Below are 21,145 nucleotides of genomic sequence, written 5' to 3'. Positions count from 1 at the left end.
TCTTCACCTCACCGGGTTCAGCGATCGGTCCAGAAGAGGGTCCGAAGTCTTGATCCAAGCGGCGGCTGAAGAAGTCCATCATCGGGATGAAGTCTTCTATCAAGCCGCATCTTCAATCTTCTTTCTTCCGGAGCGGAGCCATCTTCTTCCCAGCCGACGCGGATCCAACCTCTTCAAGCGACGCCTACTCGCCGAATGACGGTTCCTTTAAATGACGTCATCCAAGATGGCTTCCCTCGAATTCCGATTGGCTGATAGGATTATATCAGCCAATCGGAATTAAGGTAGGAATATTCTGATTGGCTGATGGAATCAGCCAATCAGATTCAAGTTCAATCCGATTGGCTGATCCAATCAGCCAATCAGATTGAGCTCGCATTCTATTGGCTGTTCCGATCAGCCAATAAAATGCGAGCTCAATCTGATTGGCTGATTGGATCAGCCAATCGGATTGAACTTGAATCTGATTGACTGATTCCATCAGCCAATCAGAATATTCCTACCTTAATTCCGATTGGCTGATAGAAACCTATCAGCCAATCGGAATTCGAGGGACGCCATCTTAGATGACGTCATTTAAAGGAACCGTCATTCGGCGAGTAGGCGTCGCTTGAAGAGGTTGGATCCGCGTCGGCTGGGAAGAAGATGGCTCCGCTCCACTCCGGAAGAAAGAAGATTGAAGATGCGGCTTGATAGAAGACTTCATCCCGATGATGGACTTCCGACTTCAGCCCGATGATGGAGTTCTTCAGCCGCCGCTTGGATCAAGACTTCGGACCCTCTTCTGGACCGATCGCTGAACCCGGTGAGGTGAAGACAAGGTAGGGTGATCTTCAGGGGCTTAGTGTTAGGTTTATTTAAGGGGGATTTGGGTTAGATTAGGGGTATGTGGGTGGTGGTTGTAATGTTGGGGGGGGGGTATTGTATGTTTGTTTTTTTTACAGGCAAAAGAGCTGAATTCTTTGGGGCATGCCCCGCAAAGGGCCCTTTTCAGGACTGGTAAGGTAAAAGAGCTTTGAACTTTTTTAATTTTAGAATAGTGTAGGGCATTTTTTTATTCTGGGGGTCTTTGTTATTTTATTAGGGGGCTTAGAGTAGGTGTAATTAGTTTAACATTGTTGTAATATTTTTCTAATGTTTGTAAATATTTTTTTATTTTTTGTAACTTAGTTCTTTCTTTCATGTAATTAGCAAGAGTCCATGAGCTAGTGACGTATGGGATATACATTCCTACCAGGAGGGGCAAAGTTTCCCAAACCTTAAAATGCCTATAAATACACCCCTCACCACACCCACAAATCAGTTTTTACAAACTTTGCCTCCCATGGAGGTGGTGAAGTAAGTTTGTGCTAGATTCTTCGTTGATATGCGCTTCGCAGCAGGCTGGAGCCCGGTTTTCCTCTCCCTCTCTAGTGAATTGGCTGTCTTTATTTTATCCCTCCCTCTCTAGTGACTCTTGCGTGGAAGATCCACATCTTGGGTATTCATTATCCCATACGTCACTAGCTCATGGACTCTTGCTAATTACATGAAAGAAAACATAATTTATGTAAGAACTTACCTGATAAATTAATTTCTTTCATATTAGCAAGAGTCCATGAGGCCCACCCTTTTTTGTGGTGGTTATGATTTTTTTGTATAAAGCACAATTATTCCAATTCCTTATTTTTTATGCTTTCACACTTTTTTCTTATCACCCCACTTCTTGGCTATTCGTTAAACTGATTTGTGGGTGTGGTGAGGGGTGTATTTATAGGCATTTTAAGGTTTGGGAAACTTTGCCCCTCCTGGTAGGAATGTATATCCCATACGTCACTAGCTCATGGACTCTTGCCAATATGAAAGAAATGAATTTATCAGGTAAGTTCTTACATAAATTATGTTTTTTTATTTTTTGTACTTTAGTTAGTTTATTTCATTGTAGTTATTTGTAGGTATTTTATTTAATTAATTTATTGATAGTGTAGTGTTAGGTTTAATTGTATTTATTTGTAGGTAGTTTATTTAATTAATTTATTGATAGTGTAGTGTTAGGTTTAATTGTAACTTAGGTTAGGATTTATTTTACATGTAATTTTGTAATTATTTTAACTATTTTAGCTATTAAATAGTTATTAACTATTTAATAGCTATTGTACCTGTTTAAAATAATTACAAAGTTGCCTGTAAAATAAATATTAATCCTAAAATAGCTACAATATAATTATAATTTATATTGTAGCTATATTAGGGTTTATTTTACAGGTAAGTATTTAGCTTTAAATAGGAATAATTTATAGAATAAGAGTTAATTTATTTTGTTAGATTTAAATTATATTTAACTTAGGGGGGTGTTAGTGTTAGGGTTAGACTTAGCTTTAGGGGTTAATCCATTTATTAGACTAGCGGCGAGATCCGATCGGCAGATTAGGGGTTAATTATTGTAGGTAGCTGGCGGCGACGTTGTGGGGGGCAGATTAGGGGTTAATAAATATAATATGGGGTCGGCGGTGTTAGGGGCAGCAGATTAGGGGTACATAGGTGTAATGTAGGATGCGGCGGTATACGGAGCGGCAGATTAGGGGTTAATAAGTGTAAGGTTAGGGGTGTTTAGACTCGGGGTACATGTTAGAGTGTTAGGTGCAGACGTAGGAAGTGTTTCCCCATAGTAAACAATGGGGCTGCGTTAGGAGCTTAACGCTGCTTTTTTGCAGGTGTTAGGTTTTTTTCAGCTCAAACAGCCCCATTGTTTCCTATGGGGGAATCGTGCACAAGCACGTTTTTGAAGCTGGCCGCGTCCGTAAGCACCGCTGGTATCGAGAGTTGCAGTGGCGGTAAATTATGCTCTACGCTCCCTTTTTGGAGCCTAACGCAGCCATTCTGTGAACTCTAAATACCAGCGGTATTTAAAAGATGCGGGGGGGGGAAAGCATACGTAGCTAACGCACCCCTTTGGCCGCAGAACTCTAAATCTAGCCGTTAGTTTCTATCAGTGTCCAACTGTGTGATCAATCAATGGTCTACCAGCTTGATTGCTAATTTACTTTTTATTCTGGATTACCTTTAGCGTTCCTATGTAAATCTAGGTAACCTTTTTCCATATTAGATCAAAAAGATTGTAAGTGCTAAATCTGTCATTTATAAATAGATAAATATTAATTCCTGATTATTTCAATAACATCCAATAATATTAAAGAGAGATGAGAGACAGAGCATTCAGTTTTAAACAACATTCTAATTGACTTCTATTATCAAATTTTTCGTTGTATCTTTTGTTGAAAAGCAGGAATGTATGCTTAGGAGCCGGACTGTTTCTAGAGCACTATATGCATCAGTTTTGCAAGAATGTTATCAATTTGCAAGAGCACTAGATGGCAGCAATATATCCTACTATGAAGTGCTCCAGACGCCTATCTAGGTATCTCTTTAACAAAGGATACCATGGGAATGAAAACATTTGATAACAGAAGTCAATTGGAAACTATTTTAGGGCTAGATTTATTAAAGCTGAGACATACAGGGGCGTGTATACGTGCCCCTGTACGCCTCAGCTTGCCTGTGGCAGGGCAAAATTCCCCACAGGTAGTCACCATTGCACACAAGCGCAATTTTGTGCTTACATGCAATCCCATCCCCTGCCCGCGCACAGCCAATCACGTGCGGGCAGGAGCTGTCAATCTCCTCGGTCTGACTTGACCGTGGAGATTGAATTTTGCTGCCTTAGAGGTGGCGAAGAGGTTAGGGAAGTGGCGGTTTGGTGACCGCTGCTTGTTAAATTACGGCGAGCAAGTTTTTGTGAGAACTTGCAGCTGTAGGGCTTTGATAAATCGAGCCCATAATATTGCATATTCTGTTTGAGTCACAAAACAAAAATGTTTCATATCCCTTTAAGTTCTATAACTATTGGTTATTTTTAGCTCTAGAATGTAGTGCACCCTGAATTGGACAATAGCACAAAATAAAAACTAGTGCACCCCATTATATGTTTTTATTTTTGTGACGTTTCCTATTTTTATTTTGTTTCAGACACTGGAAGGCATCTTACATTTTAAATATTCTGGGGGCCCAGGCCATGCAGAAGGGTATTACAGGAACCTCTCCCTGGGACTGCATGTAGATGTGGAGCCGTCTGTGTTTTTCACTCGTGTAAGCACCCTACCAGCCACCAGGTAGGTACTTAAGCATTTTAAACCCATCTCTGCACCACTGGCACATGCAGTAAAATGTAGATTTTATAAAACAGAATTTTTATTTTAAATGTTTGCTACATATGTTCTTATAATAAGACACATACTATTCTTATTATTCGTCAAGAGGTCTTGCTAGCGTCTTCTGCACTGCTACATTCTTAGCTTTCAGGCTGTATGTTCCTTAAATTGACCAGATCATATTTGGTCTGACTGGCTTGTACTGTTCCTCCAAGTTTTCTTCTTCCTTATTGGTTTCATTGATTGAGCAAGATAATTAGAAAACACTTGGATTTAGTTGTCTTTGTTCAGGAAAGGCAGATTTTCTTGCCACGTTCCCATTTCCACACTCTGCTGTCTCATCAACAGGATCTGGATTTACTGTCACTGATGGTTTGGTTAATTACTTTTTTGTTATAAATAAGAGAGGTTTTCTGATTAGCTTGTTTTCACCTTTTTTTATGTCCACAACCAGAATAAAGATGTATTTTACGGTTTGTGACTAAATTTTGTAAAAAGTTAATTGAGATTGTAGTATAAATTGCTTAATTATCCAAAGTAAAACAACTTTGTAGTTTGTTATTTTAAGATTTCTTCTGAAGCCAAACAATGGATATTTTGTTAAGAAGCCCTGTCTTCTAGTCTGGACTAGGTAGGTGGGAGGTGAAGTTTGTCCATTAAAAAACAATTGCAGCAAAGGATCTGTTCTCATAACACAAATAAATTAGGATACCACAAGGATTTGGAGCTTTAAACTCACTTTAGAATTACACACTTAAAGGGACAGTCTACCATAGAATTGTTAATGTTTTAAAAGATAGATAATTACTTTATTACCCATTCCCCAGTTTTGCATAACCAACACAGTTATATTAATATACTTTTTACCTCTGTGATTACCTTGTATCTAGGAACCTTCTTCCAGCCCCCTGATCACATGACTGTGAATGTTTATTATCTATTGTCTTACATTTAGCATTGTATTGTGCTAGATCTTAAATAACTTTCTGTGCCTGAACACAGTGTTATCTATATGGCCCATCTGTACTTTCTGTCTCTTTGTGTTGAAAAGAGATTTAAAAAACATGCGATTAGAGGCAGCCTTCAATAGCTTAGAAATTAGCATATGAGCCTACCTAGGTTTAGTTTAAACTAAGAATACCAAGAGAAAAAAAGCAAATTTGATGATAAAAGTAAATTGGAAAGTTAATTAAAATTGCAAGTCCTATCGGAATAATGAAAGTTTCATTTTGACTAGACTGTCCCTTTAATTATATAAGAATAAGATTAAAAATTAACACTTTATTGAAACAAATGACTTAGCCACATATTATTCTGAAATCGGATTAGCATATGGGTATATCACAACCATTCCCTTATAGTCAGATAAATCCCAACACTAATTTAAAAACAAAGATAGGCCAGGTAGCTAGAGGGTGTGAATGGTTATTCTCAGATTCATTAGTTTAGTAATATAAGCATAAGACAATTTCCATACTTCCAGAACAGGCAAACCTATGCGCTCAAAGGCGTCCTCCTGCCTGCAAGCTTTGTGGGGGTCACCCAGCCAGCCGATTTCTGACTAATAGCCCTATCAACACCATATATCCAGAGGATAAACATATCCGTTTCACATTCTCAGACACCCCAGTGTATCAAACTTGATTCCAGTAACAAAGTCTCAATAGTTACATATTATTCATTCATTCAAGTAAGTCTCTTTATGATTCAGATATCCCTTTAATCCTCAACTGGCTTCCGTTTCTTTTTGGTAGGTTTTGTAATTCATTCAGGACGATTTTCATATTGAAATAACTATCAGCTTTAACCATCATTCTGTATCTTGCGTAGTGAACGATTGCGTGTTTGTCTTTCTTCAAGGATGTGGTAAAAATGTCAATTTTCAGACCACTCATTTTTACGTGAGAATTTTTTTTTCCAGCAGGTTTGCAGATTTTTGATCTAACGCATGAGCTTTTATAAAGCCGTTGACTTTGCCGACAGTTTTTCTTTGGCACTTTGCACAGCAGCGAAAGTGTCAGAGCGTAGGTTACTACCCTGTATTATTTATTTACAGATCTGTCTTAATTCCGGTGCATGAGGGCACTCCTCCTCCTGAGAACCTTGTATGAAAGAAGCAGTTAAAAAGAAATGTAGATTCACCGTACAACAGAATATCTGACTTGCACATGCATCAGAAGTTGCGTCTCACTCCCAGTTCCTTAGAATGTGAACATAGTGCCCACCATAAAAAATGTATTATTACACTAAATGGGGAATACATCAATAAAATGAGCCGACCTCAGTATGCCGTCTTGTAAAAGAGCTAATTTTCAAACAAGGAAACCAAGATAAAGAGATACATTTAATAAAAGAGTTTTTTATTTTTTCAATTGTATTCTCTGAATCATTACCATTTAATTTTGACTTTGAAAACAAATGAACAGGTTTCTTCTGCTAAACGTCTTGCTTATAGATGACTTCAGTTGAAGCACCTAGTCTTCTCTCCAGCATTCTGTCCTCAGCAGATCAAGTTTTTTTTTTTCTCCATAAGATGATGAGAATCCACAAAATCATCATGTGTGGTTACACTTAAAGGGACATTAAACCCAAAAATGTTCTTTCATGATTCAGACAGAGAATACAATTTTAAACAACATTCCGATTTACTTCTATTATCTAATTTGCTTCATTCTTTAGATATCCTTTGTTAAACAAATAGCAATGCACATGGGTGAGCAAATATGTGCAGCCACCAATCAGAAGCTACTGAGCCTATCTAGATATGCTTTTCAGGACAGATTATCAAGAGAATGAAGCAAATTAGATAATAGAAGTAAATTAGAAAGTTGTTAAAAATGTTATTCTCTATCTGAATCATTAAAGAAAAAATTTGGGTTTAATGTCCCTTTAAGTCCAATAGGAAGAGCCAAGACACCTCTTCATTCCATAGCTTTAATCCCTCCCGCATTTCTGTAATCCCTCAGACAGTAATTTGCCTCTAAAATAGAGTGAGGTGAATTCAGAAGCTTCTTGATCTTCATGTTGTCAATTCTCTAACTGATCTAAAACCCTCTTATTGAAGAAAAAAAACTATTATAATTTAGCATTTAGCACTTAAGAGGAATGATGAGAATTAGAATATTTTTTAAAGAGATTTGCAACTCAAAATCAAACTCATGTATCCAATTTTGAATAGAATAATATTTGTGATAAATTTGAATAGTCAAAAATGTTTCTAGCACGAGTTACTAGTGTCTCAGTTTTTACTGTTGTTTCAGTGACAGCTTTTATTGTTTAAAGTGCTTATATACAGTACATATTCCCTATTCACCTGCAATCAAACACTACTCCTACTCAGAGAGTATATATTGCATCAGCAAAGACACATTTAGCATCATTGCTTGTGAATGCAAGTTACAGCGAGCTCCCTGAGCCGGCCTTTTGTTTTTATGGGGATGTACAGGACAGACCTACTGTAAAATCTATCACTGACATGGTGCTAATTATCGTAATGCAGCAAACAGAGATTTCTCCTTAGAATCTTCAGTTTTGTTATTTCATTATTGTGTAACAGGAACAGACAACACCACAACGTTTCGGGGACAGTACCCCTTAATCATGTGATATAAAAACAATCACCACACACCTGGTTATAAAGGCAAATACCTGGGATTTTAACCCTTACATTCTGAAAAATATCAAACTGATAAATATAGCGCCCTCTTGTGTTGCAAAGTGTGTAGTTAGAAAGATTAAAAAACAGCTAAGAGGCCTCTTAGGATAATTGTGAACAAATATATACACTTATATTCTATTTGGTAAATACACAGAACCCACGTTCACTGACAAAAAACTGTCAAAAACTGTATATTTATATCATTACTAATGTATCATTTATCATTTTTAAACAGTTTACAGAAAGAAAGAAAAATTCAAAAAGTGACTATTCTGACAGCAAAGCATTTTAACAAGTATACTTATAGTGCTTTTACAGCCATCCACCGCAGGATCCACTCCATCATATATAAAAGGACTGGTTTCAATTAAATCTAAAAATAAGGAAACAATATATACATAATTAATTATGAAAATATGACAAAGTTACACATTACTCAATAAAACGGTATCCAATTGATTTCCATATTCATCCCCTTAGGTTCCAAGGTATCCAGTTTAAAAATCCAAAAAGTTTCTCGTTGCTTAAGCAATAGCTCTTTATTGCCTCCCCGTCTGGGGGTTTGGATTTGCTCGATTACCTGGAACCTAAGTTGACTGACTTGATAACCAGCATAAATAAAATGATGGGCAACAGGGGCAGTATGAACCTTGCATCTTATGTTGCTTTTATGCTCTGTGATGCGGTCCCCAATGCGTCTAGTGGACTCACCCACATAGACATGCCCACATGGGCATTTGATCATATAAACAACAAATTTAGTGTTGCAGGTAAAATAATCCCTATACTGAAATTTATAGCCATTATGTGGATGGAGAAAATAGGGGCTCTTAATGATGGACCCACAGTTACTGCAACCTAAACATAGTGATATAACTGATTTTTCAGTTTACCAGGGCCAATATCAGCCCTGATCAGTATATCCCGCAAGTTCTTATTGCGTTTATAAGCAGACATGGGATATTATTGAAATTCCTCAATGTCTAATTATCACCATATATGTGATTATATGTATACTGATTTATTTTTTATCAAATTAACATGTATCCTCTAAAATTATAGTTCACTTTTATATGCATTGACTTTTCCACTGCTTTGAGAACTGTTTCTCTCTAGAACTTTACATTTCTGGTAAATACAATTGTTAAAGTCACTACATTTAACATACTCTTAGAATTTTTCTCTCTGTCTTTCTTGCTTTCTTTCTCTCTCTGTCTCTCAATCTATCTATTTCTTTCTCTCTCGCTCTCTATCACTCTCTTTTTCTCTTGCTCTCTATCAGTCTCTCTTTCTTTTTCTCTCCCTCTCTTCTCTCTATCCATCTCTCTCGCTCTCTTTTTCTTTCTTTTTCTTTGTTTCTCTTTCTTTCTTTTTTTCTGTCTCTCAATCTATCTTAGTTTCTCTCTCACTCTCTCTCTCTTTTTCTCTCTCATTTCTTTCTTTCTCTATCTTTTTCTTTCTTTCTTTCACTCTTTTTCTCTCTCTCTCTCTCTCTTGCTCTTTATTTCTTTCTTTCACGCTTTTTCTCTCTCTTTAGTTCTTTCTTTCACTCTCTCTCTCTCTCTCTTTCTCTCTCTCTCTCTCTCTCTCTCTCTCTCTCTCTCACTATCCATCTATATTTATGTAAAATGTTAAGGTATGAAGATCAAAGAGTATGATTGTTATTGCTGAAGGATGTATGAAAAGTTACTTTGACAAAAGAACATAGCTGAGATGGATTACTTAGAGCACTCTCAAGCACAGAATAAACAAGTTCCACAAGCTTTTAAGACTTGGTTATGGACATCAAATCCAAATGCATTAACTTCAGACTTATGCGGGGCCACAGCTTGGTCTACCCTGCATACTCTACAAATCAGATTCTAGGTCATTTATGTAGTTTGTGTAGCGCGGTGACAAAAGTGGTGCACAGCATCTGTAGTCATAATATTTTTATGAACATCTGGTTTGTTAAATTTGTCAAACTGTCTTTCATAGTATCCCGAAAGAATAACTAAAACATATTTGTTTATATCCATGAAAACATATAGCAGATCTCCCCTGTTTAATGCTGGTTTGTATATGAACTGGATATTGGTAGTATCAAAGTTGTGGGACAGAAAATAAATTATTATTGTTAAACATTGTTAAATAGTGTGTTGTGATACCATCCATCTACTTAGGAGGCAAAGCTAAACCATTTGACAACTAATATATGGGTGCAGCTTGTGAGACAGAAATCTTCTGGGTAAGGGCTGAATATAGAAATTTAAATTCAACTGGACTGTCCCATCAAATCCCAATACGTCAACAGTCAAAGTTATGGTGAACTCTACCCTTTTTAAAATCAGATCCAGAATGTTAGTGATATTTTAGATGCAGTTTAATTCATCAGTTTTAAAAAAAGATGCGCTATAACTTTTTAATACAGATATGAAACTCAAATTATCCGCTCTCCGCCACCCCGTCAATTTTTCAGTGAGCTAACAATTTGAATTGTTGTCCAATCAGCGTTCTCCCCATATGGCATTTTTGTTGTAGCTAGAGCGCTGATTGAGCAGTTCAAACCTTTAGCTCACATAAACATTGACTTCTGAAATGGACAGCGGAGCGCAGGGTATTTGAATTCCATATCTATATTAAAAGTAAGTTATAGCTCAACTTTATTACAACTGATGAATTAAAGTCCATCTAAAATATCACTAACATTCTGATTTTAAAAAGGGGATAGTTTACCATCACTTTAAGTTTGTTCCCTTTACTTCCATTGCTTGGTGACTTATAACTGAATGGTTAATTACCATATGCCGTTATTAACTAAATTTGTTGCAGGCGAAACGTCTTGTAAATTTCACCTGATGCTGATTATGACAATATTTTTGTGTGCAGCACAAGGCAATGCCATCTGCTCCTGGATGTGTTTAATTCAACAGAACATGAGTTAACCATTAATGCCAAGGACAACGAAGACCTCATCCTTCATGCTGGCGAGTGTCAACGGTAAGTGCTGAAAATGTGGGAATGAGAAAAGCTATTTGCCATAAGTTGTGCATGCTTAGAATTCAATTACTTTTCTATTATTATCTTTAAATACACCTAATATTAATGCAGATAATAGTAAAAACAATTACTTAGGAATCTGTCTTGCCTATAGTGCCACAGGTTATGTGTTAATGAATTACTGGAATGAAATGCAACTTTTACATTAATTACTATATACAGTATATATATATATATATATATATATATATATATATATATATATACAATTGTGCATATAATCAAATGAAATACCTAATTTTGAATCGTTATTAAAAGGCTGTATAATGTTCACAAGATAAAACTTCCATAGTGTTATATTGTTTCAACCTTTTAACAGATTCACAATTAAGAAGAAAGGTACTCACATATCCCAGAGCTCTGGATAAAAGTGCTTTAAATGAGCACAACCAACTATTTCAAATGCAAAATCTTTCTCCCTATTACACTGGGAGATTAATTAATGATATTGTCTTTTGTTTACATAACTTTGCGCAGAGAAAATATTTGTTACTTATATCTGAAGCTATCTGAAATAACAAAATAAAAGTAAATGAGTATGTTTAAACAATGAATTGGATTCCAGGAGGTAAAATGGAAGCACCTCAGTGTCCCTTTAACAACTCAGATCCTCCTGTATCAGTATATTAACAGGTTGTTGCTTGTTCATGTTCTGTGAATAATGTATAATAAAGTAAATAGTAATAATAATAATATTGTTAACCCCTTCATGTCGGTACTTATGAGTGCAAAAAAATAAGTACAAAATTGAAATCACGAGATCGTTCATGTGATCATGTGATTTCAATGATGGGATTGGGTCAGGGGGGAGTGCCTATGACATTAGGCACGCCCTCCAGCCCGCGATCCCATTTAGGAAGCGGCTATAGCTTCAGGACAGTCAAACAGCTAGAAGGCTCCATGCCATCCTAATGGCACTAAAGCCCAGTGCGGTTAGGACGGCGTGGAACATCATAAGTGCAGAACTTTGGAAAATAAACTTGGAATTTACCTTCAGTTGGTATCTGAATCAGAAAAGCAGAATGGATAATTTTTACCATAATTTGGTGTTTATATATTGCAATGATTTAGGCTATTTTTGGTGTTCACTTACTCTATTTAACATTGATGTTAAATTAAATTAAAACGTATTTGCTTACCAGCATATATAGACTGGCGCATCAATAAATGTGTTTACAAAATAAATAGATAACTTTATGTAAATATGAGCGTATATTTACACTTACTGAATATCCGATGAGAAAACAACATTAATTAATTAAACTGAAAATAATCCTATTGCTGATAATGGTTAGTCTGACCTTCAGCATCAAGAAAATGAGACATCACCACATGTATCAAATGTCAGGAGTAACAATTGATATTTAGTGTAACTGTCATACAAGGATAAATTGTTGTACATATCTATACAAGCTTATTATCCCAAGCATCAGCGTAAACATTTATAATAATGATATCCTTTCCATACAGACTTATCCATAGCTTGTCGTAGTCGCTACATATTATAGGAATCATTTCTCTGTTTTGAGTTGTTACTATAAAGATGAATATGTACAGATACTGATCTAAAAATCCAATATAAAACCCTTTTAAAACTTGCTTAGAAGCTCCAAGTTTAGCACTGCTAATGAGCTTATGCTGAGAAAGAAGGAAGAGCAGACTTTCCCTCATCCCCTGCATATGAAAAGACCCTTTAGACCAGCGGTAGCCAACCGGTTGTCTGTGAGAAGATGTTGGTTGTACGTGACACCATCAAGCAGGAATTAATCTCCTCTGATGGTGTCACCTCCGTCGCGCAGCAACTCCTTACAGTAATGATTTACACCTGGCGCCTGCTGGGGACAGGTCCCTTTAGTTTTGGATTGTTGACACCTAGCTGTCAACTGAGAAAATATAGGTATAAGAGAAGGGTACTAAAGCGCCTAACCTGACGAAGGCTGGGTCTAAAAACTAAGTGAATAAACCAGCGTGGATAATAAAGGTTAAAATTCAGTACATCAAAAGTGCAAATTTATTATACAGATAACAAACATTCAAATTAAAACCATGGATCCATGGGTGAATTTAAACATACAAGGTAAAATATGGTAAATACAATATTATGCTGCGGTACAATTGATCTTCAATGGATCTGCAAAGTGTTTAACTTAAGTTACAAATAAACCTTGGATTGTACAATAGTAATACATACAATGGATATGTGACCAATGGTTGTGAATCTTGGCATGGGGATCTCTTGTCTCCCTATAAATGATAATTACTTAGTGCAATCATGCATCTAAGTATGATAAATTGCGCAATTGAAACAAACAGTGATTGCTTAAACTATGTGTTTAACATGGTATATTAAAGTGTAAAAAATATATATAATATTGTAAACAGTAGTGGTGATAAAATGATGATAAATAGGGATCAATGTGTGAAAAGACCTGATAAAATACTTGTGTTAAAAAATATTAAAAAAATACTTGAAAAAATATATGAAAAAATACTTGAAAAAATATACGAAAAAAAATAGAATTAGGTGAAGTCTTTGAATAGTGAAAGTCAGATGACCAATATCAATGTTACTTGATCCTGTTAAAAATATATGTTCCTTTAAAAAGTTAATAACTTATGGTCCTTTAAAAAAATTAGTAATATATAGAAAATATTCTCTTAGAATATGTTGGTGAAAAGGATGATATTCAGCTATGTTGTATGTAGTTGTCAACGCCCCAAAAAAGAACTGTATATAAATGGTATGCAGTCTTCTTCGCGGATGTATATAGTTTCTTGAGCAATCCTTCTGTAAGAGAAAGGTGCAATAGTGTAGATTGTTTTTGATAAAATATATAAATGAAATTAGGCTTACCAGTCGACGCGTTTTGGCCTCACAAAGACCTTTATCAAGACTCCCTACAGTGCCTGGCTGGACATCAGTGAAGGAGGAGGAGTTAAATTACAATCTCCCTACTCACGTTGGGTAGTACTGCACAACTTGTGTAGCTAGATTGTATTTTAACTCCTCCCACCAGGTGCGCTGCTCAGAGGAAGATGCTTCCATTCTAAAGCAAGTAGAGGTTGGTATAGTCCTGGCTTGAAATAGTAGAATTAAAGTATATAGAAAAGAAAATATTTACCTGTTTCTTTGTAGTAGTTTTTCTAATTCAATCAGATGGACTTACATCACTGTTTTTCTTCCTCCTCTCCTTTTTTTTTAATTTTTCATTCTAATAATTTTCCTGCGCACAAAGCTATTCCAGTAATTGTCATCCAGCAGATCAGCCATATCCCACCAGTATTATAGTAATTGCCAGTAACCTCAGTCTTGGTTAGCTCACATCCATATTGAGAGCTTTCTGATATAAACTTAATTTATGACTCCAATGTCTGTCCATGATCATAAGTAGTTTTGAATGAGCGCTCACGCATGCAGACATTGCAGTGGCATATTTAGGTTTTGTGCTGCCCTAGGCACACAAAATTCTTCTGGCCATAATATTTTCAACCATAATATTTTTTGGTCAGGGTATAATTTGACTTTTGTTAGAAAATGTTCACCCCAGGACTTGCATGTTGTGTGTATGTGTGTGTGTGTATGGCTCAATTATTTATATAAGGGACAGACTAGGTATAATATCCACATCATGTGTGAATTTGATGCTGCAACACCTGAAAACTGATATCAGAACCACTTGAAAGCAAACAATACATAGAATGTACAAAATAAATCAAACATTCCAAAATCTCTGGTCTAATGCGCAGGATTGACTAAGCATAAATTACGGACAACGATACATCAATAGAATAAACAAGAGATGAAGCTGAGTACACTACATCTCTACTATCCCTAGGACTCCCTCCCTTGTAATAACCAAAGGAGCTATACCTGGTGTTACGGTTGCCTCCAGGCTGGCTGGAAGTTGGACCGTAGAAAAGGATGCTCCTAGCGCTCACCAAAGGAGCAGCAGCACCGTGGACACTATAACTACTGCGTAGCCACCATCAGTAATGCAGACTATATGAACCACCGCTGCTGGGCTGGTATCTCGCCATCTGCTCTGCGCCCTGGACCTACGACCAGGCTCCAGTAGGCGAACCTCTTCCTTCTGTAGCAATCCCTGTAGCTAAGGGAGTATGAAAAACATAGCAATCCCTGTAGTGATTATAAGCTGTCCCCTACAAACATGAGTCAAAGCTGCAAGTTAGAGGGTCAAAAATAGGTCTCATGTGCTGGAGCACACAGCCTGCTTTTATTGAGGTTACATGCAAACAGGACACTCTCAGGGGGAGGCATAAAATCCCCCATCACACATTTGATATTAGATAGAGAGACACTCCCTTTGACAGGCCACAACATTTACTTCAGCAGATAACATTACACACAATAAAACAATGCAGTCCACCTTATCAATACTAGTCTGATTAGACAATGGGAAAGTTGATCACTAAACCTAATTAGAGCTAATCCCAGCAGACTTGTATTTAGAATAGGTTTCTTGAAGCTGAACAAAATTTAACTCTTAATGGCACACAATGAAGCTGAACCAAGTGGGAGAAAGCCAGGGACAAGTCATTTCACAGGTCTGGGGACATAGTCTTAAAGGGGGCATTGTTCACCAAAGTCACAATATGTCCCCAGACGGTTCCCAAAGGGCCACACACACCCAACAAAAGTCAATATACTCTCAGGGGCACAATCTTCCAGGGGCCATAGTCATGAGGAAGGAGGCTGGCAAATAGGCTTCTCCAAAATCCAGGGAAGCAGGGCAATTTTCCATTTAAAGGGCCAGTTACAAACAGCAGTTTGTAACACCTGGGTAGTAAACGTACTTGGGGATCTCAGTTCTCTCTAGTTCATGCAAACATATAAGCAATCAGTAACTTAGACAGAATGTCCTAGGGATAGTAGGGGTGTAGTTTACTCGGCTTCATCTCTCGTTTATTCTATTGCTGTATCGTTGTCCCTAATTTATGCCTAGTCTATCCTGCACATTTGACCAGAGATTGCAAGCTTAGATCCCCGTTACTATCTGTCCTGGCTACACCTCCATCCATGGTGTGTTCTGGGGGTCCAGGTTTCAGATGGGGACAGGCACAGGCCTCAAGCCTAACGTGTCATGCGCATACACCAGACTAGCGCTTGTGGTTATACCCTCCTGCTTACCTGGTGGCATCAGTCACATTCCTAACGAATAGGAAAGAGTTGGGTGGACTGGCCGCGAATATCTAGACATGACGCCGCAGGAGACGGACAGCCAAGAATCTCAGACAGAACTATCATGATATTTGTTTCAGTCTGAATCCCGTGGAGGTGTAAGAGGGTGGTGTTTCTGGCCTCAGGGAGGCGACGGTGGGTGTGAGATGAGGGCCCGGTAGCCATATTTGGTTTTGGCAAAGCTTGAAACGGTTGTAGCATACACTTTCAAGTTAATTTTTTTTTTTATGACCGCATATTCAGTGCAGCCACGGCAAGTGCTGCTCCCCAAAATCTGTCGCTCTAGGCACCGGCCTTGTTGGCCTATGCATTAACACGCCCCTGAGACATTGTGCTCTCATCATAAGTAAAAAAACGACTGCGGCTATACATTTTTTCAGCTTTTATCCTTATTGTTCAGAGATCCTTATTGTTCATTATCCTTATTGTTCATTATCCTTATTGTTCATTATCCTTAATCTTCAGAGAAATGTTGAGATTACTGAAAAGCCGGTCCTCTCACACAGCTGTCATTTAGTGACATTGGCTCCTCTGAATGTATGAAGCTCGCTCACAAGGTTGCTGAGTTCGAACTTCATAGATTCAGTAAAGACTGCTCTTCGTATGCGCATGCGGGGTAATGGATACGCACATCACGTGACACAGCATCAGCTGGAACGTACGTTACAACATGGCGGCGATCATTGCTTTCAGTAGGTGGTGGTTTAGGTAATTATTTGAAAAAGCTATCAATATGCACAGGGTAATAATAAAAAAAAAAAGTAAAAACACCATAAAGATGCAAATCGATAACTATTTAAAAAACAAACAAAAAAAACTTAGTATATGAAAACAGAAGGTGTTTAGGGTCCCTTTAATGTGTATAGTAAAAACAAACAAAAAAGAGACCCCCAAAATACATATTTTAAAAATACAGTTGTTTATTTTTTAAAAATTAATATCGGTTTCAGTATTATGGCTAAATTATAGCCGTGGTAACTCGCATTACCGCAGTGATCACCTAGCTAAAAAATGTTGCATTCCCTTATTCTGTTTAATTGCAGATATGACAATCTTGAAATTGTTTAAAAAAAATAGCATTTCAACTTTTATGGGTTATGTCTGCAATCAAACAGCTGTAGAAACTAAGATGCATTAAATAAAGTACACCCCATCAACTGAGGGGCTACTTGTATTGCTAGCACAAAAATAGACAATGTAATAATAACATAATTTATGTAAGAACTTACCTGATAAATTAATTTCTTTCCTATTGGCAAGAGTCCATGAGCTAGTGACGTATGGGATATACAATCCTACCAGGAAGGGCAAAGTTTCCCAAACCTCAAAATGCCTACAAATACACCCCTCACCACACCCACAATTCAGTTTAACGAATAGCCAAGAAGTGGGGTTATAAAGAAAGGAATAAAAAGCATCAACAAAGGAATCTGGAAATGATTGTGCTTTATACATGAAAACATAACCACCATAAAAAAATGGTGGGCCTCATGGACTCAATATGAAAGAAATGAATTAATCAGGTAAGTTCTTACATAAATTATGTTTTCTTTCATGTAATTGGCAAGAGTCCATGAGCTAGTGACATATGGGATATCAAATACCCAAGATGTGGAACTCCACGCAAGAGTCACTAGAGAGGGAGGGGTAAAAATAAACAGCCATATGCTGAAAAATTAATCCACAACCCAAAATATAAATTATTCTCATGAAGAAAAGAAAAACTTAAAACATCAGCAGAAGAATCAAACTGAAACGGCTGCCTGAAGAACTTTTCTACCAAAAACTGCTTCTGAAGAAGCAAATACATCAAAACGGTAGAATTTAGTAAATGTATGCAAAGAGGACCAAGTTGCCGCTTTGCAAATCTGATTAACTGAAGCTTCATTCTTAAAAGCCCACCAAGTGGAGACTGATCTAGTAGAATAAGCTGTAATTCCTGAACCGATTCTAAATAAGCTTGAAGAATCAAAAGTTTTAACCTAGAAGCCAAGGAAATAGCAGGAGCCTTCTGACCTTTCCTAGAACCAGAGAATATAACAGACTAGAAATCTTTCTGAAATCTTTAGTAGCTTCCACATAATATTTCAAAGCTCTTACCACATCTAAAGAATGTAAGGATTTTTCCAAAGAATTCTTAGGATTCTTAGGACACAAGGAAGGGACAACAATTTCTCTATTAAATTTGTTAGAATTCACAACCTTAGGTAAGAACTTAAATGAAGTCCGCAAAACCGCCTTATCCTGATGAAAAATCAGAAAAGGAGATTCACAAAAAAGAGCAGAAAGCTCAGAAACTCTTCTAGCAGAAGATATGGCCAAAAGGAACAACACTTTCCAAGAAAGTAGTTTAATGTCCAAAGAGTGCATAAGTTCAAATATAGGAGCCTGTAACGCCCTCAAAACCAAATTAAGACTCCAAGGAGGAGAAATTGATTTAATGACAGGCTTAATACAAACTAAAGCCTGTACAAAACAGTGAATATCAGTAAGAGTAGCAATCTTTCTGTGAAATAAAACAGAAAGAGCAGAGATTTGTCCCTTCAAAGTACTTGCAGACAAACCTTTATCCAAACCATCCTGAAGAAACTGTAAAATTCTAGGAATTCTAAAAGAATGCCAAGAGAATTTATGAGAACACCATGAAATGTAAGTCTTCCAAACTCTATAATAAATCTTCCTAGAGACTGATTTACGAGCTTGTAACACAGTATTAATTACTGAGTCAGAGAAACCTCTATGACTTAGCACTAAGCGTTCAATTTCCATACCTTCAAATTTAATGATTTGAGATCCTGATGGAAAAACGGACCTTGAGATAATAGGTCCGGCCTTAACGGAAGTGGCCAAGGTTGGCAACTGGACATCCGAACAAGATCCGCATACCAAAACCTGTGGGGCCATGCTGGAGCCACCAACAACACAAATGATTGTTCCTTGATGATTTTGGAGATCACTCTTGGAAGAAGAACTAGAGGTGGGAAGATATAAGCATAAGATATAACCTATTATTGGTATTCTTAATTACATCATGATCCTATATATGAATTTAGGTGAGGTGATTTGAAGATTGTTATACATTGTTGATTGTGTTCGTATGAGTGTAAAATTACCAACTTTATTTTCCTTTAGTTCGAGCGATCTCATTTGCATGATTTACCTATGTGTTTAATAATATAATAATAGAAAAATAAAAACGTGTTGGAAAATAGCATATTGCTATAAATTAACCTATTGTTGATATTCCTAACTAACCTATATTTCAGTGTGAGGATTTATAGTGTTAATATAAGTGAACTCTTAAGGGATATCTAAACATTATCTCTTTTTTAATATATTGTAGTGTATGTGTATATATACATTAATTGTTTATTTCTTATAGGTTCAGAGATCTATATTGGAATATGAGTCCAGATATATCTATAAAATTAGTTATAGTGAAGTCTATTTCTCTTAGGGGTTACAGTTCTTAAACTAGAAAGAGTTATTTTGGTCTCCTTCATTTGCTGTTAGCATTATCTTAGTCTAGATTTAACTTTTGTGGTAAATATAATATTTATATATATAATTTTCGATTTTTCTACTTTTAACTTATTTATATTTATATTTTTGAATATAAAAGGGGGTGTATAAGTAGTGTTTCCCAATGTGCTTTATTCTATCCTTGGTTATCAGTGTTTAACATAAAGAATTTATTATGTGATTTAATACTATTATATGGTTTATAGCTATAGTATATTGGTGTGTTTAGATCCATTTTCAGAGTTTAAACCTATTGTGTAGTGTTGTATCAATATGTGGTTTGTAGTTCTATTATATTAATGTGTTTAAATCCATTTCAGAATTTAAACCTGTTGGATGAAGTGTTTTATAGTTAAATATGCATTCTGCTTCTTTTCTTAGAAGGAGTGTGTTCATATTCCCTCCTCTTGTTCCTAATTGTAGTTTCTTGATACCCCAGTATTTGAAATCCTTCATATTACCTGAGTGTGTTTCTTTGAAATGTGAATATAGAATAGTTTCTGCTGATTCGTGTTCAATTTTCAGTATATGCTCACGTATTCTGTCTCGTAGCATCCTACTCGTTTGACCAAAATAAAAGAGGTTGCATGAGCATTTTATACAGTATATTACATTCTTATCGGTGCATTTTATTAATTAATTAATTTTAAGGCTTCTCTTTACGTTGGGTATTGTTATTTCTCTTCTCTTATCACTGGATTTACATGCTTTGCAAGATATTCAACCCTTTTAATTTATTTCCATTTATGTCTCCACCAACCATTCCTTTCTTTTCTATGTATTCGCTAGGTGATAGTAACATTTTTAGATTTTTTTCTGAAAATAATATCTGGTTGGTTCCTTACTCTTTTTCCTAATATCTGATCCTGTTTTATTAGGTTTTATTGGGAAATGCTGAACCTGGCCACCAGGAGGAGGCAAAAACACCCCAGCCAAAGGCTTAAATACCTCCCCCACTAAACCTCACCCCCCAGTCATTCTTTGCCGTTCGTCACAGGAGGTTGGCGGAGAAGTGTCAGAAGATACGGAGTAGTTCCTTATAGAGGGTAGTACTCTTACGGAATGGGACTGGAGTTTTAAGTAGTCTTGTCAGCCTCTAAGTGAGAGCATTGGCAAATGTTAGAGTCTGGAGATGCAGGTAGAGTCTTCCTGCAAACCCATCCAGACTCGTATTAATAGCTCCTAAGCAATCAGTGTTGACAAGTTTCACTGCCTGCTTCTATCACTCAAGTCCATGTCAGGAGCTATGCTACAAAACTGTCAAACTTGAGAGGTTGTGTGTCTGTTCCACGGCATAGATTCCGGTAAGATCGTTTCATTTTTTATACACATTTGATAACGCAAGAAGACGGGGTCATAGTGTGACTCCTTTTATTTGAATAGAATTAAGGGTTAATATCTCAAGGAGGGGGATTATTGAACAGGAGGGATTAATCACATATTTTTAATATTGTGTTTATGCTGTGACATGTGTGAGATGTGGCTCAGGCAGATGTGGAACGTACAGGTTTTACGTTCATATTGGAGCGCTGCACAGCT

At 36.7% G+C, this 21,145-nt stretch overlaps 1 protein-coding gene across 2 annotated transcripts in view; it reads left to right on the top strand.

Annotated features, from left to right (window-relative positions):
* Positions 1 to 21,145, top strand: part of TRAPPC9 (trafficking protein particle complex subunit 9) — a 1,774,054-nt gene that overhangs the window by 784,711 nt on the left and 968,198 nt on the right. For both annotated transcript variants that reach the window (XM_053715382.1, XM_053715383.1), the window contains exons 18-19: positions 4,006 to 4,148; positions 10,714 to 10,824. In XM_053715382.1, the coding sequence (XP_053571357.1) occupies positions 4,006 to 4,148; positions 10,714 to 10,824 (254 nt within the window). The remainder of the gene's footprint in view (positions 1 to 4,005; positions 4,149 to 10,713; positions 10,825 to 21,145) is intronic.

The sequence above is a fragment of the Bombina bombina genome, chromosome 5, assembly GCF_027579735.1.
Source record: "Bombina bombina isolate aBomBom1 chromosome 5, aBomBom1.pri, whole genome shotgun sequence".
NCBI classification, from domain to species: Eukaryota; Metazoa; Chordata; class Amphibia; order Anura; family Bombinatoridae; genus Bombina; species Bombina bombina.
The sequence above is the reverse complement of the archived record's forward strand: the minus strand, read 5'-3'. Positions and strand labels throughout refer to the sequence as shown.